This window comes from Trachypithecus francoisi, unplaced genomic scaffold (assembly GCF_009764315.1).
Source record: "Trachypithecus francoisi isolate TF-2019V2 unplaced genomic scaffold, Tfra_2.0 Lachesis_group12, whole genome shotgun sequence".
Taxonomy (NCBI): Eukaryota; Metazoa; Chordata; class Mammalia; order Primates; family Cercopithecidae; genus Trachypithecus; species Trachypithecus francoisi.
The window spans coordinates 67737920-67753954 of NW_022681457.1; the positions used below are offsets into that span (position 1 = coordinate 67737920).

The following is a 16035-nucleotide window of genomic DNA, read 5'->3' on the forward strand; positions in this document are numbered from 1 at the left end:
TCCATCGCTACAAAACATTTTTAAAAATGTAAATATTGGCCGGGCGCGGTGGCTCAAGCCTGTAATCCCAGCACTTTGGGAGGCCGAGACGGGCGGATCACAAGGTCAGGAGATCGAGACCATCCTGGCTAACACGGTGAAACCCCATCTCTACTAAAAAATACAAAAAAAAACTAGCCGGGCGAGATGGCGGGCGCCTGTAGTTCCAGCTACTGGGGAGGCTGAGGCAGGAGAATGGCGTGAACCCGGGAGGCGGAGCTTGCAGTGAGCTGAGACCTGGCCACTGCACTCCAGCTTGGGCGACAGAGTGAGACTCCGTCTCAAAAAAAAAAAAGTAAATATTGAGCGAAAGGGTGGATGGGAAATGCAGTTCTCTACAGACAGGCATTCAATTTGGGTCGTTGAGAGCACTGGAGAGCCAGAGAAGGCTGTGGAGCAGGGAAAAGAGAAACATTTTTGTTCCTGAGGGGCTAATTGGAGTTGTAGGGGCTTATACAATTTTTGACAGCCCTTAGGTATTAAAGTAATTATTTATTTATTTTGAGGGTCTTGCTCTGTTTCCCAGGCTGCCTCGGACCCCCTGGGCTCAAGTGATCCTCCTGCCTCAGGCTCCCCAGTAACTGGGACCACAGGCATGCACCACCATGCCCAGCTAATTTTTTTTTTTTTTTTTTTGAGACGGAGTCTGGCTCTGTCGCCCAGACTGGAGTGCGGTGGCCGGATCTCAGCTCACTGCAAGCTCCGCCTCCCAGGTTTACGCCATTCTCCTGCCTCAGCCTCCCAAGTAGCTGGGACTACAGGCGCCCGCCTCGTCGCCCGGCTAGTTTTTTGTATTCTTTAGTAGAGACGGGGTTTCACCGTATTAGCCAGGATGGTCTCGATCTCCTGACCTTGTGATCCGCCCGTCTCGGCCTCCCAAAGTGCTGGGATTACAGGCTTGAGCCACCGCGCCCAGCCAGCCCAGCTAATTTTTAGTCAAAACAGGATCTTGCTATGTTGCCCAGGCTGGTCTTGAATTCCTGGGCTCAAGCCATCCTCCTGCTTCAGCCTCCTAAAGCATTAGGATGACAGACATGAGCCACAGTGCCCAGCCTTAAAGTGAATATTTAGAGTGAGAAAAGGAAACCCAACAAGTTAGGTGAGAAGAACCAGGTGTCTCTCTTGGAAGAGATCTTAAGGCAGTTTCCCAGAAATTCATAAAAATGTTCTCACATTGCAACCTGGTTCCCTCTGTCCACCAAAAGCATTCTACAACCCCCAGCAACTCACAGCACACAGGTGCACCTGCAAGTGAAGAGCCCTGCCGACCAAGCGTCCTTAGTCTCTCCTCTCTCTGCCCCTCAGGCTCCCCTTCTCTCCCTGTCAGACTCCCCGACTTATCTCAGGAAAACATAGTGGTGGAAGTTACTTCTGGGCAGTGATAGCGCATCCGGAAGGATGTCAGCAAGTGACCCTATCGCTGTGGCTTCCCCTTCCTCCTCTGAGACATTGTCTTTTTGGGGACCTTAAGGGCTGCTCCTGGTTTCTCAGTGATGAGTCCTGGCTCCACTGTGGTTCCTTTTTGTGAGTGAAATTCCCGCCTTCTTCTTCACCTCTGATTTAGCCTCTGTCCCCTGGGCTCCAACACCATTTTCTCCTCATCCTCAGCCCTCTCTCTTGCTCTGGTTGCTCCAGATACATCTCTTCTGTAAAAAAAAAATTTTTTTTTTTGAGATGGAGTCTTGCTCTGTTGCCCAGGCTGGAGTGCAGTGGTGCGATCTCGGCTCACTGCAACCTTTGCCTCCTGGGTTCAAGCGATTCTCCTGCTTCAGCCTCCCAAGTAGCTGGGATTACAGTTATGTGCCACCACACCTGGCTAATGTTTTGTATTTTTAGTAGAGATGGGGTTTCACCGTGTTGGCCAGGCTGGTCTCGAACTCCTGACCTCAGGTGATCCACCTGCCTCGGCCTCCCAAAGCGCTGAGATTACAGGCATGAGCCACCGTGCCCAGCCTTATATATATGTTTTTAATTAATAAAGCAAGCTGCCAGGTACAGCAGATCATGCCTGTAATCCGAGCACTTTGGGAGGCCGAGGCGGGCAGATCGCCTGAGGTCAGTTCAAGACCATCCTGGCCAACACGGCGAAACCCTGTCTCTACTCAAAATGCAAAAATTAGCTAGGTGTTGTGGCAGGTGCCTATAATTCCAGCTACTTGGGAGGCTGAGGCAGGAGAATCGCTTGAACCCAGGAGGCAGAGGTTGCAGCAAGCCGAGATTATGGATTATGCCATTGCACTCTAGCCTGGGAGACAGAGCAAGACTCTTGTCTCAAAAAAAAAAAAAAAAAGGCCGGGCGCGGTGGCTCAAGCCTGTAATCCCAGCACTTTGGGAGGCCGAGACGGGCGGATCACGAGGTCAGGAGATCAAGACCATCCTGGCTAATACGGTGAAACCCTGTCTCTACTTAAAAATACAAAAAACTAGCCGGGCGACGAGGCGGGCGCCTGTAGTCCCAGCTACTCGGGAGGCTGAGGCAGGAGAATGGCATAAACCCGGGAGGCGGAGCTTGCAGTGAGCTGAGATCCGGCCACTGCACTCCAGTCTGGGTGGCAGAGCAAGACTCCGTCTCAAAAAAAAAAAAAAAAAAAAAGCAAGTTCGTTAGCTTCCCGCTGGCCTCATGTTCACCCCTTACCAATTATGTGACTACTACTTTTTATTTTTTTGAGGCAGGGTCTCACTCTATCACCCATACTGGAGTGCAGTGGTGTGATCATAACTCATTGCAGCCTCTAATTCCTGGGCTCAATCAATCCTCCTGCCTCAGCCTCCCAAGTAGCTGGGACTACAGGCGCATGCCACCCTGCTTGGCTAATTTTTGTATTTTTTGTCGAGATGGGGTTTTGCCATGTTGCCCAAGCTGGTCTCAAATGACTACTTCATTTTTTTTTTTTGTTTTGTTTTGTTTTTTTTTGTTTTTTTTTTTTTTGAGGCGGAGTCTCGCTCTGTCGCCCGGACTGGAGTGCAGTGGCCAGATTTCAGCTCACTGCAAGCTCCGCCTCCCGGGTTTCCGCCATTCTCCTGCCTCAGCCTCCCGAGTAGCTGGGACTACAGGCGCCCGCCACCTCGCCCGGCTAGTTTTTGTATTTTTAGTAGAGACGGGGTTTCACGTGTTAGCCAGGATGGTCTCGATCTCCTGACCTCGTGATCCGCCCGTCTCGGCCTCCCAAGTGCTGGGATTACAGGCTTGAGCCACCGCGCCCGGCCGACTACTTCATTTTTAAGCCTAAACTTTCTCATCTGTTTGGTGGGAATCATACTGGGGGGGGGGGGGGGCAGCGGGGGAGGGGCAGTTGAGAATTCAGTGCAAGTTCAGGTGTCTGCAGGGCCTGGCAGAATGTAAGCCTTCGATCACTGGCACCTACTGTGTTACTGTTTCTATTATCAGGTGCCTCTGCTTCTGGATTGTCAACCCCAAGTTGGGCTCTGCCCCGTGATCTGCCACCTCTTTAATAGAACCACCTGGGGCATATTTGAGCTGAGCCCCAAGCCCCACTCCTCTGCCAGTCAGATGGGGTCAGGACTCTGGGCTGCCCTCCAAAAGGCTCTCAGGAAGGCGCTGAGTTCTAGCTGGAGTCAGAAGTGGAGAGACTTACAGGAGGGGCACAGAAGGAAAGCTTTCCTCTTAAATAGAGGTGTGTATTTGTGATTCTGCCGGGCTCGTTTCCATTCATCCTTCATGCTTCAGCTCAGCTAGCCCCTTCCTCAGGAAGCTCTCTTGACCTCCCTAGGCAGGGTTGGTTGCTTCCTCTGGACTCCCAGGGCCCTCTAGGATTCCTGGATTCCAGCCTTGATATGTACCCTTGCTTCCCTCATTGCAGCCCTGACCACTCTGGGCTGTCTTTTTTCTTTCTTTCTTTTTTTAGAGATGGGGTCTCACTCTCTCTCCCAGGCATAGCTCACTGCAGCCTCGAACTCCTGGGCTCAAGCAATCCTCCGACCTCAGCCTCCCGAGTAGCTGGGACATCAGGTGTGGGTCACTCTCGTGTCTGTCTCCCAGTTAGACTGGGAACCCCATGAATGCATGGCACAGGACCGTCTCATCATTACCGAGTCTCCAGGATCATCCAGCGAGGGGTCGGCACAAAATGGGCATTGAACAAAGATTTGGTGAGTAGCTAAGGATCCCCACTCTATCCACGCGGGCACAGGGGACACCTGACCCTGTGGTGTCCGCTGTTCCCACTCCAAGGCACACGACTTGGCGAATGGAGCGAGAATTGGATTTCATTTTGCCCCTTGCTCCGTCAGCCGCGCGCCCTGATGCAGTCCACAACCTTAGCTGCTGTGCGCGGTAGGGGGCGACTCCTCGGCCTGAGAGCAGAAAGGAAAGTTCAGATTCCTCTAACATAGTGAACCAGCCTTGCAGGAGGACGAGAAGGAAGGAATGAGGGGAAGAGAGGACTACCTCCACCTTTTCTATCCCGTTAGTCTCCTGGGTCTGGGAGCGCTGGGCTCCACCCTCTCTGAACTAACACCTGGCAGTTGGGCGTGCCTCAGTTTCCCGGAGGCGGGGCATTCCTCCGTCGCCGCCCCCCACCTCCCCTTTTTCCTCTTCCTCTTGGGGCTTCTGCAGCCGCGCCTCTAGCACTCCCGGAACTGAAACTAGGTGCCAGACGGTCCGGAGGCGGGGGCCACGTCAGCGGGGCCACCCCGGGCTCGCGGGGTCCCAGCGAGCGCCATGCGGAGGGGCGCGCTCCTAGCGGGCGCGCTGGCCGTGTACGTCGCGTACCTGGTGCTGGGCGCGCTGCTGGTAGCGCGGCTGGAGGGGCCGCACGAAGCTCAGCTCCGAGCCGAGCTGGAGACACTACGGGCGCAGCTGCTGCAGCGCAGCCCGTGTGTGGCGGCCCCTGCCCTGGACGCCTTCGTGGAACGAGTGTTGGCGGCCGGACGGCTGGGGCGCGTCGTGCTTGCCAACGCTTCGGGGTCTGCCAACGCCTCGGACCCTGCCTGGGACTTCGCCTCTGCTCTCTTCTTCGCCAGCACGCTGGTCACCACCGTGGGTACGTAAGCGCCGCCCCGCAAGGCGGCGAGGACCCGGGATCCCCACTGCATCCTTACCCCCTGAGGACCCCAGAGCCCTCACGAATACCCTTATTCCAATCCCCTCTGGGCTTCGGATCCCCCGAAAAGACCCCCGTGAGGACCCGGGACCCACGCTCATGATATCCGCTCTGCTCCGGGAGCCCAAGTCCGAGCCCTTCCTTCCAAGTAGGAAACACCCAGCTCCCCTCAGAGTACCTTTGCAGAAAGCAGCTGGGACCCCGTTCCTCGGTCTTTTTTCTTTTTCTTTTTCTTTCTTTCTTTTTTTTTTTTTTTTTTTTTTTGAGACAGAGTCTCGCTCTGTCGCCCAGGCTGGAGTGCAGTGGCACGATCTCGGATCACTGCAGCCTCTGCTTACCGGTTTCAAGTTATTCTCCTGCTTCAGCCTTCCTAGTAGCCGGGATTACAGGCACATACCACCATGCCTGGCTAATTTTTGTATTTTTAGTGGAGACAGAGCTTCATCATGTTGGCCAGGCTAGTCTCGAACTCCTGACCTCAGGTGATCAGCCCGCCTCGCCCTCCCAAAGTGCTGGCATTACAGCCGTGAGCCACTGCACTGGGACTCCATTCCCCGGTCTTAATCCTCCTGGTGACCCGGGTCTGTCCAGTCCCCTCTAAGCCTAGGACTGTCCTCAGAGATCTCCAGCAAGGACCTAGGATCCTCTGCCCTTCAAGGGAGATCTTTGCCCCCTCTGGACCCAGACCTCAACCATGCCAGGACCCCTGACTTTATCTCTAGTCTGGGTCTGCCACCCTTGCCATGTCTCCTGACCCTCCAGATATGTCTTTCTAGGAAACCCCCCTGGAGAAACCCCATCTCAACCTTCTCCTGACCCTGGCACCCCAGCGAGGACCCGAAATCTCCAGACCTCTCAGGGTGTCCTCACTAAAGACCTCCCTCCCAGCAGAGATTCCTCAGCAAGGACCTGGCACCCCCATCTGGGACTCCTGCCCCTCTGGACCTAGGCCTCTGCTCCAGACCCTCGTCCCTCTCCTGGCCCCACACTCTCCAGCAGGCAACTCTGACCCCAGACACAAAACCCATCCCTACGTACCCCACCCCATCTTGACATCTCCCCCGTATGGGGTCACCCTCAGTGCAGGGTTTTCCTCCCAATAGGGATACCACCTATTCCCTCTGGACCTGGGACTCCCAATTCAGCAGCCCCAGCTAGGGATGTGTCAAAAGGACCCACAGTGGAGGAAGCCCGAGTTTGGGAAACCCTGAGAAGCCAGACTTGGGAAATCTCTTTGTTGCCAGGCTCTGCTGCTCCCCCAGCCCTTTCTCAGCCCCCAGACTTCCTCTTTATTTCTTTGTTGGGGATTTGTTGAGGAGAGGAGGCTGGTGCAGGGCTAGCCCAGACTCCTAACTCCCCCTCCCGACCAGCAATAGGGGGCAGCTTTTGCTTTTGGTCCCCTGGCAGCAGAGCTGGGGGACTTCTCCTTAGCTGACCTCCCCTGGGGCCTGACCACACTGCCAGGGCGGCCCGACCTGCTTCTGAGCTTCCCTGGGTCATGTGCGCACTTCCTGCCTCTTCCCCGATCCTGGCTTCTAAGAAGTCATCCCTGGCAGGGCAGGTGAGGGAAGCCAGACACAGTCAGGCACAGCCTGGCCACATCCCTCCTCAGCCACGGCTCATTGCCAGGCTTCAGTGTCTGCCCCCATTGCTAAATGGAGATAATAACACTCCCCATTTCCCTGTAATAGCAATAGCCTGACAGAGGACTTGCCAGTGCATGCTTTAACTCACTTAATCATCACAACAGCCTTGTGAGGCAGGCACCTTTATAGGCTCTATATTTTTAGCCATGGAAACCGAGGCCTAGAGAAGTTGGGTAACTTTCCCAAGATCACACAGCAAAGATGGCATAGAGTGGAGATTTAGTCAAGGCCATCAGTCTGTAGACTCCCATGCTGCTAGCCAACAGACCACACTACTTAGAAGAAGGGTGCTGTGTGTGTTGTAAAAGAAAAAAAAATATGCTAACACTTGTTAAAAACAGAAAGTTATTGTGGTAGAGGAGAGACCATTGCAAAGGCAGAGAGACTGAATATAGCAAACACAGCTGGAGATTTATGGCTAACAAGTAGAATAAGGGAGTCAGTGGCTACAAGAATACTAAGAGGAGAGACACTGGGGTAGGGGGATTCTTGCTAAACTCAGCTTAACAAGATTCTTGCTAAAGACAGGCCAAGGACTTAGATATCAAGAGGGGCTAGATGAGGGCCAGGTGTAGTTGCTCATGCCTGTAATCCCAGCACTTTGGAAGGCCGAGGTAGGCAGATCACCTGAGGTTAGGAGTTTGAGACCAGCCTGACCAACATGGTGAAACCCCGTCTACTAAAAATACAAAAATCAACCGAGCGTTGTGGCAGGTGCCTGTTACTGCTACTCGGGAGGCTGAGGCAGGAGAATCACTTGAACCTGGGAGGCAGAGGTTGCAATAAGCTGAGATCATGCCACTGCACTCCAACCAGGGCAACAGAGCGAGACTCTGTCTCAAAAAAACAAAAAACAGGTCGGGTGAGGTGGCTCATGTCTGTAATCCCAGCACTTTGGGAGGCCGAGGCTGGCGGATCACCTGAGGTTAAAAGTTCAAGACCAGCCTGGCCGACATGGCGAAACCCCATCTCTACTAAAAATACAAAAATTAGCCAGGCATGGTAGTGTGTGGCTGTAATCCCAGCTACTTGGGAGGCTGAGGCAGGAGGATCACTTGAACCTGGGAGGCAGAGGTTGCAGTGAGCCGAGATCTCGCCCCTGCACTCCAGCCTGGGCCTTAGAGCAAGACTCTGTCTCAAAAGAAACAAACAGGCCGGGCACGGTGGCTCAAGCCTGTAATCCTAGCACTTTGGGAGGGTGAGACGGGCGGATCACGAGGTCAGGAGATCGAGACCATCCTGACTAACACAGTGAAACCCCGTCTCTACTAAAAAAAAAAAATACAAAAAAACTAGCTGGGTGAGATGGCGGGCGCCTGTAGGCCCAGTTACTTGGGAGGCTGAGGCAGGAGAATGGCGTGAACCCAGGAGGCGGAGCTTGCAGTGAGCCGAGATCCGGCCACTGCACTCCAGCCTGGGCGACAGAGCGAGACTTCGTCTCAAAAAACAAACAAACAAAAAACCAAAAAAAAAAAAAACCCACAAAAAAAAAAAACAAAAACAAAAAAGAGTGGTGGATGAGGAATTTGATCAGATATCGGGGCGGGTGGCTTGTAGGATTCTTGCTAAAACTGGGCCTACTTAAGGACTTAGGAGTCAGACTGAAGTGTGGTCAAGGAGGGAGTCTTTGTCCATGTGAAGCGCTGGTAATAACTGATGTTTACTGAGTTAATGTTGACTGTTTTCATTGTGGGCGAAGCCTTGAATACATCTGGAGAAATGGAAAGCCAATTAAACGTGATTCAGAGAGACCTCTTCCCACAATGCCCTTCGTTTGGTCATAGGCCCAAGTCTTGGCCCTGGAATTGATCTGGGCAGCCTTGCTGCACTTGAGGCAGGAGGAAGCGGGTAGTCCTACCCGGAACTGGGAATCGGAGAGAGGAAGTGAGCATTACAATCCTTGTAACTCTTTCCACGCTCTTGCTAGGTGCTATGCCCTATCCCAACCTGGTAGGATTACTACCACATTTGAGGAAGGGATTGTTTGTTGTTTTTGAAACAGGGTCTCGCTCTGTCACCCAGGCTAGAGTGCAGTGGCGCAGTCATAGCTCACTGTAGCCTTGACCTCCTGGGCTTAAGTGAGCCTTCCACCTCAGCCTCCTGAGTAGTTGGAACCACAGGTGCATGTCACTGCGCCCAGCTAATTTTTTTTTTTTTTTTTTTTTTGTAGAAGGTTGTCTCCCTAGGTTGCCCAGGCTGGTCTCGAAATCCTCCTAGGCTCAAGCGGTTCTCCTGCCTTGGCCTCTCAAAGTGCTGGAATTACAGGTGTGAGCCACCTTGCCCAGTCAGGAAGGTACTGCTTAACGAGCCCATTTTTGCAGAATAGGGAACTGAGGCTCAGAGGGGAGGAGTCATTTGGCCAAAGTCATGCAGGGAGTAAATGGCAAAACACTGTTTTGGACTCAGCTCTTTTAAATAGTTACTTGAGGCTCACAGGCCCCATGCTTTTCAAACTCTTTGATTTGTCTATTTATAAAGATTTCCCCTTTTAAAATTATTATTTTTTTTTATAGAGATAGTGTCTTCCTATGTTACCCAGGCTGGTGTTGAACTCCTGGGCTTGAGTAATCCTCCCATCTCGGCCTCCCAAAGTGCTGGGATTATAGGAATGAGCCACCTCACCCAGCCTATTTATAAGGATTTCATGTCATTTGCAAACCTGCCAGGCTGCTGGAGTTTCCCCATCAAAAACCCTTGTATTAATAAGGGTTGGAGTCATACGTGATACACCTCAAATTACAGTTGCTTAAATAAGAAGTGTATTTCTTGTTCACATTCCAGGTAGTCAGTCCAAGTGGTACTGCATGGTCAGAGACCTAGGGCTCCTTCTCAGCAAAACCCTGGTGTTCGTGCCTAACTCCTCTGCGCAACTTCCATTCCCAAGGTTGGTCCAAGATGGCTGTGTAGCTCCAGCCTCCATGTCTGTGCTCCAGCCAGCAAGAGGAGGGAGGAAAGAAGGGAGACTGGCATCTCTCGCTCCTTAAGGACCCTTCCTGGAAGTTGCCTGACTCCTTCATGAATACCTCCGTGACCAGAAATTAGTTGCAGAACCACACCTGGCTCTGCAAGTGGGGAGGGAATGTCCTTATTTCAAAAGGCCATGTATCCAGCTAAAACCCAGAGGGAGCCTTTTTATTATTATTATTATTTATTTATTTTATTTTTATTTTTATTTTTTGAGACGGAGTCTCGCTCTGTCACCCAGGCTGGAGTGCAGTGGCCGGATCTCAGCTCACTGCAAGCTCCGCCTCCTGGGTTCACGCCATTCTCCTGCCTCAGCCTCCCGAGTAGCTGGGACTACAGGCGCCCGCCACATCGCCTGGCTAGTTTTTTGTATTTTTTAGTAGAGACGGGGTTTCACCGGGTTAGCCAGGATGGACTCGATCTCCTGACCTCGTGATCCGCCCGTCTCGGCCTCCCAAAGTGCTGGGATTACAGGCTTGAGCCACCGTGCCCGGCCTATTTTATTTTTTTTAAAGTAGAGATAGGGTCTTCCTACGTTGCCCAGGCTGGTCTCAAATTCCTGGGCTCAAGTGATCCTCCCACCTCAGCCTCCCAGAGGGCTGGGATTACAGGTGTGAACCACCATTGCCCAGCTGGAATCATTTCTTTTCCCAATTTTTTTATTGTAGTAAAATATACATAACATAAAATGTACCATCTTAGTCATTTTTAAGGGTACAGTTCGGTGACATTAAGTACATTCATATTGTTACCATCATCACCTTCATCTTTCTTTTATTTTTTTTTTAATAGATACGAGGCTGGCCATGCCACATGGGAGATGGGAGATGGAGTTATTGCTCAACTCAAATCACTCTCCACCACCATCCATCTCTAAAACTTTTTTTTTTTTTTTTGAGATGGAGTCTTGCTCTGTCACAGACTGGAATGCAGTGGCACAATCTCGGCTCACTGTAACCTCCGCCTCCCGGGTTAAAGTGATTCTTCTGACTCAGCCTCCCTAGTAGCTGGGACTACAGGCGCAAGCCACCATGCCCGGCTAATTTTTGCAGTTTTAGTAGAGATGGGGTTTCACCATATTGGTCAGGCTGGTCTTGAACTCCTGACCTCATAATCTGCCCGCCTAGGCCTCCCAAAGTGCTGGGATTACAGGCATGAGCCCTGGCGCCCAGCCTCTGGAACTCTTTTCATCTTGCAGAACTGAAAAAACCCATTAAACCCTAATTGCCCATTCGCCCCTTTCCCTAGTCCCTGGCAACCACCATTCCACTTTCTGTCTCTGAAGTTGACTAACTACTTTGTATAGAATAATACAGTGTCTGTCCTTTCATGACTGGTTTGTTTCACTGAGCATAATGTCGTTAAGGTTCATCTATGTTGTACCATGTGTCAGAATTTCCTTCCTTTTTAAGGCTACATAACATCCCACTGTATGTATAAACCACATTTTACTTATTCATGAATCCGTAGATGGAAATGTGTTGCTTCCGAGGTTTCGTTATTGTGAATAATGCTGTTATGAACATGGGTATACAGATATAGATATCCCTTTGAGACCCTGCTTTAGGTTCTTTTGAGTATAAAAAAACGGGGCTGGGCGTGGTGGCTCACACCTGTAATCCTAGCACTTTGGGAGGCCGAGGCAAGCGGATCGCCTGAGGTCAGGAGTTTGAGACCAGACTGGCCAAAATACTAAAAATACAAAATTAGCCGGGCGTGGTGGCGCATGCCTGTAGTCCCAGCTACTCGGGACGCTGAGGCAGGAGAATCACTTGAACCTGGGAGGTGGAGGTTGCAGTGAGCCAAGATCGCCCCATTGCACTCCAGCCTGGGTAACAAGAGCAAAACTCCGTCTCAAAAATAAGTAAATTACACTTTGCCAAAGTGAGTCAGTCGCACCGACACCTGAATTCCCCTTGATGATATTTCTGCTTACAGAATTCATACCCACACCGAGCTTACTGTATTCCCACAGTCCTTTGGGAGCCCAGGGGGGCTTGTCACACCTATTTTCCTTTTTTATTTTTATTTTTATTTTTTTGAGACAGGGTCTCACTCTGGAGCACAATGGTGCAATCTTGGCTCACTGCAACCTCTGAGTCCTGGCATTAAGCGATTCCCCCACCTCAGCCCCCAAGTAACTGGGATTACAGGCATATGCCACAATACCCTGCTAATTTTTGTACTTTTTGGTAGAGACAGAGTTTCACCATGTTGGCCAGGCTGGTCTTGAATTCCTGACCTCAGGTGACCTGCTCTCTTGGCTTCCCACAGTGCTGGGATTAGAGGTGTGAGCCACCGCGCCTGGCCCATTGTCTCACCCATTTTAGAATAGGGCAAACCGAAGCTCAGAGCCAGGCAAGAGCCTGCACCCTTCGTTCTTTGTTTTGACAAGTACTAATCGAGTGCCCACAGCAGTGGTGAAACACACAGAACCTCCTGCTTTGCTGAACTGGCAGCCTATGAGAAGACAGTAAACCATAGAGCATGCTAGAAGGTATTAAGTGCTATGGGGAAAAAAAGCGTTGGGTAAGGGATGTTACCATTTACGGTGGTCAAGGGAAGGCCTCACTGAGAAGGTGACATTTGGATGAAGAAGACCTGGAGAGGACAGAGGGGAGCATTCTTTGGGGAAGGAACAGCCGGTGCAATGGCCGTGGGATGGGAGCGTGCTGCCCTGGTGGACCCTGTGGGGCTTTACGGGTCATGATGAGGACTCTTTCCTTTTACTTGAGTGAGATGGGGCCAGAGAGGGGCTCTGGGCAGGGCAGGGGCATGACTGAACTCAGGTGTTGGCAGGCTCTGCTGGCTGAGCAGATTGCAGGGGCTGGGGTTGGGGAAGGGAGACCCAGGAGGAGGCTGCTGTGGTGGACAGGACCAGGGTGAGGGCCATGGGACTGGGTGGGGGAGAAGTAAGTGGGTTCTGGGCTTCACTGACAGATGGAGTGACAGATGAAATAATAGGCTTCACTGACAGATGGAGTGTGGCACGAGTGACGAGGGCGTCAGGGATGAAGGCAAGGCTCTTGGCCTGAACGTCGAAGGACAGAGGTGCCATCACCTGGGACAGGAGGGAACGTGGGGAGAGGCAGGTTTGGGATGAAATCAGGTCTAGGTGTGTGTGTCCACAGATATCTGGGTGGAGGTGTTGAGTGGGCAGAAGGATTTTCCCTGACTGGGTCCTGGGGGTTAGATCTGTAATTCCAACACCTTGGAAGGCAAAGGCAGGAGGATCACTAAAGCCCAGGAGCTCAAGACTAGCCTGGGCAACAGAGTAGGACCCCATCTCTACAAAAAAAATTTAAAATCAACTGGGCGTGCTGGACAGTGCCTGTAGTCCCAGCTACTTGGGAGGCTGAGGTGGGAGGATCACTTGGGTCCAGGAGTCCAAGACTGCAGTGAGCTATGATGGCACCACTGCACTCCAGCCTAGGTGACAGAGTGATCCCCCCATCTCTAAAAAGAAAAAGATTTCCCCTTTACTCTCTTTACTCCCCTAGGCTATGGGTACACAACGCCACTGACTGACGCGGGCAAGGCCTTCTCCATTGCCTTCGCACTCCTGGGTGTGCCGACCACTATGCTGCTGCTGACCGCGTCGGCCCAGCGCCTGTCGCTGCTGCTGACTCACGCGCCCCTGTCTTGGCTGAGCATGCGTTGGGGCTGGGACCCCCGGCGGGCGGCCTGCTGGCACTTGGTGGCCCTGCTGGGGGTCATAGTGACCATCTGCTTTCTGGTGCCAGCTGCGATCTTCGCCCACCTCGAGGAGGCCTGGAGCTTCCTGGATGCCTTCTACTTCTGCTTTATCTCTCTGTCCACCATTGGCCTGGGCGACTACGTGCCCGGGGAGGCCCCTGGCCAGCCCTACCGGGCCCTCTACAAGGTGCTGGTCACAGGTGAGCTGGGCAGCTAGGGCGGGGCTTTGAGGAGGACCTAGCCCTGTCCCTGGGGGAGTTAAAGGCACACAGTCCCACTCTGGGACTTCCAAAAGGGATCCAATCCCACCCCGCAGGGTCCAGTAGAACCACGGCCCCGCCAGGAAGATCTGAGCCCCGGGATGACCTATGCCCTTCCTCCACCTCCACAGTCTACCTCTTCGTGGGCCTGGTGGCCATGGTGCTGGTGCTACAGACCTTCCGCCACGTGGCCGACCTCCACGGCCTCACGGAGCTCATCCTGCTGCCCCCACCGTGCCCTGCCAGCCTCAACGAGGATGAAGACGATCGGGTGGACATCCTGGGCCCCCAGCCGGGGTCGCACCAGCAACTCTCTGCCAGCTCCCACACCAACTACGCTTCCATCCCCAGGTAGCTGGGGCAGGCTCTGCCAGCCTTGGGTGTGCCTGGCCTGGGACTGAGGGGCCCAGGAGACCAGAGCTGGCTGTACAGGAATGTCTGCGAGCACAGCAGGCGATCCTGAGGCCTTGCCGCCCACCGTCTCTCCTTTGTTTCCCAGCATCTGGCTGGGATGTGAGAGGCGGCACTCCCTGTCCCCATGTCCCGGGCTCCACTGGGCACCAACATGACCTTGTTCTCCGTCCTTTCTCTCATCCTCTTTACACTGTGCCTCTCTGGCTCTCTGGCGTTCTCGCTGTCTCTGTCTTTCCCTCTTGCTGTCTGTTTCTCATTCTCTTTCATGTTCTGTCTGTGTCTCTCAATTAACCACTCGTCAATTGCTGATTCTACCGGGCTCTGGCCTCGGACCTCATTTCAGGCACCAGATTGGTCACTACACCCTGGACAAGTGACTGACCCTCTCTGAGCCTTGATTTTCTTAGCTGCCAAATGGGAAGAATAGACGAATTCACCCCTAAACCCCTCTTGTGTGCTGGCCCTGTGCTAGACAGTGCTGGAGATATAGTTGGGGGTGGAGAACTGCCCTTATGGAGCTTGCAGTCCAGTGAGGTGGACAGACCTGTCCCCAGACAGTGATGGCCCAAAATGGGCAGGACTTTAATGGAGGAGGTGAGGTGATAAAAGCACAGACAGAGTGGTCAGGACTGAAGTCGGAGAAGCACAGGGACTAGGCCCAATCCAGCCTAGAAGGTCAGGGAGGACTTCCTGGAGGAAGGGACATCGAACTAAGACCTGAACTATGAGAAATAGGTGGGAAGAAGTTGTACCTGACTCATTTTTCTCAGGTGTCTCCAGGGAGCAGGACCCATGGAGGGAGCCCTGGTGTAGGCCTAGGCAGTAGACTCTTCCTCAGCAGCCTGGCAGGCAGGAAACGGACATAGGACCCGAGCCCAGATCTGAATGGCATGGAGGTGCTGCCCGTAACCCTGACACCATTGTAAGAGCTGTCCCCATTTGTATGCTGTGCTAATTGTATGTTGTGCCCTGGGTCCTGAATCATCCTTGTTGAGCTCAAATCCCAACTTAGCCTTATCTGGCCTGTGTCCTTGGGCAGTCACCCTACCTCTCTGATTTTGTTTCCTTATCTGTAAAATGGTGATCATCATAATACAACTTCAAAAGATGATTTCAGGCTGAGTGTGGTGGCTCACACCTATACGCCCAGCACTTTGGAAGGCTGAGGAAGGAGGATCGCTTGAGACCAGGAGTTTGAGACTAGCCTGGGCAACACTGTGAGACCTTATCTCAAGAACAACCACAAAATCTAAAACTTAGCTGGGTGTGGTGGTGCACGCCTGTGATCCTGGCTACTCCAGAGGCTGAGGTGGAAGGACCACTTGAGGCCAGGAGTTTGAGGCGGCAGTGAGTTATGACGCCACTGCTGCACTCCAGCCTGGGGGACAGAGTGAGACCCTGTCTCTAAGAAAAAGAAAAGAAAGAAAAAGAAAAGAAAAGAAAAGAAAAGAGAAAGAGAAAGAGGCCGGGTGCAGTGACTCAGTCCTATAATCCCGCACTTGGTAGGGCCAAGGTGGGAAGATCGCTGGAGGCCAGGAGTTTGAGACCAGCCTGGCCATCATAGCAAGACCCCATCTCTACAAAAATAAACATTTTAAAAAGGGCTGGGGCATTTGAGCCGGGTCCCAACAGTAGACAAGTAGAAAAGGCATGGAGAGGGCATGCCAGGTGGGAGCAGCTGTGTGCAAAGGCCTGGAGATGGAAAAGCATGTTGGCTACCAGCTTCTGACAAGCAGTTTACTGTGAACGGTATGGAGGGAAAGAGGGAAGGAGGACAGAAGGGTGGGCACAAGCACCCCTTAGTGTCCTTAAATGACAAGCGAGGGAACCTGGTCTCTTTCCTGAGGGCCCTAGAGAGCCATGGAAGGGTTTAGAGTAGGAGAGGGTCATGGTTAGGTTTGGGTTTTAGGATGATTCCCCGAGTTGCTCTGGAGAGGTGAAGCAGACGGGGG

General features: G+C 52.7%; 1 protein-coding gene across 1 annotated transcript; it reads left to right on the forward strand.

Moving 5' to 3' along the window:
* Positions 1-4201: 4201 nt before the first annotated feature.
* KCNK6 (potassium two pore domain channel subfamily K member 6) lies at positions 4202-15194 on the forward strand. The gene is made up of 3 exons (XM_033226070.1): positions 4202-5043; positions 13214-13609; positions 13801-15194. Exons 1-3 carry the CDS (start codon positions 4722-4724, stop codon positions 14022-14024), a joined length of 942 nt encoding a protein of 313 aa, XP_033081961.1. The 5' UTR covers positions 4202-4721; the 3' UTR covers positions 14025-15194.
* The last annotated feature ends 841 nt before the right edge of the window (positions 15195-16035 follow it).

Coding starts and splice junctions, on each gene's coding strand:
- KCNK6 (XM_033226070.1), top strand. CDS start 4,722: ATGCGGAGGGGCGCGCTCCTAGCGGGCGCGCTGGCCGTGTACGTCGCG. Junction 5,044..13,213: donor CACGCTGGTCACCACCGTGG/GTACGTAAGCGC, acceptor TTACTCCCCTAG/GCTATGGGTACACAACGCCA. Junction 13,610..13,800: donor CTACAAGGTGCTGGTCACAG/GTGAGCTGGGCA, acceptor CCACCTCCACAG/TCTACCTCTTCGTGGGCCTG.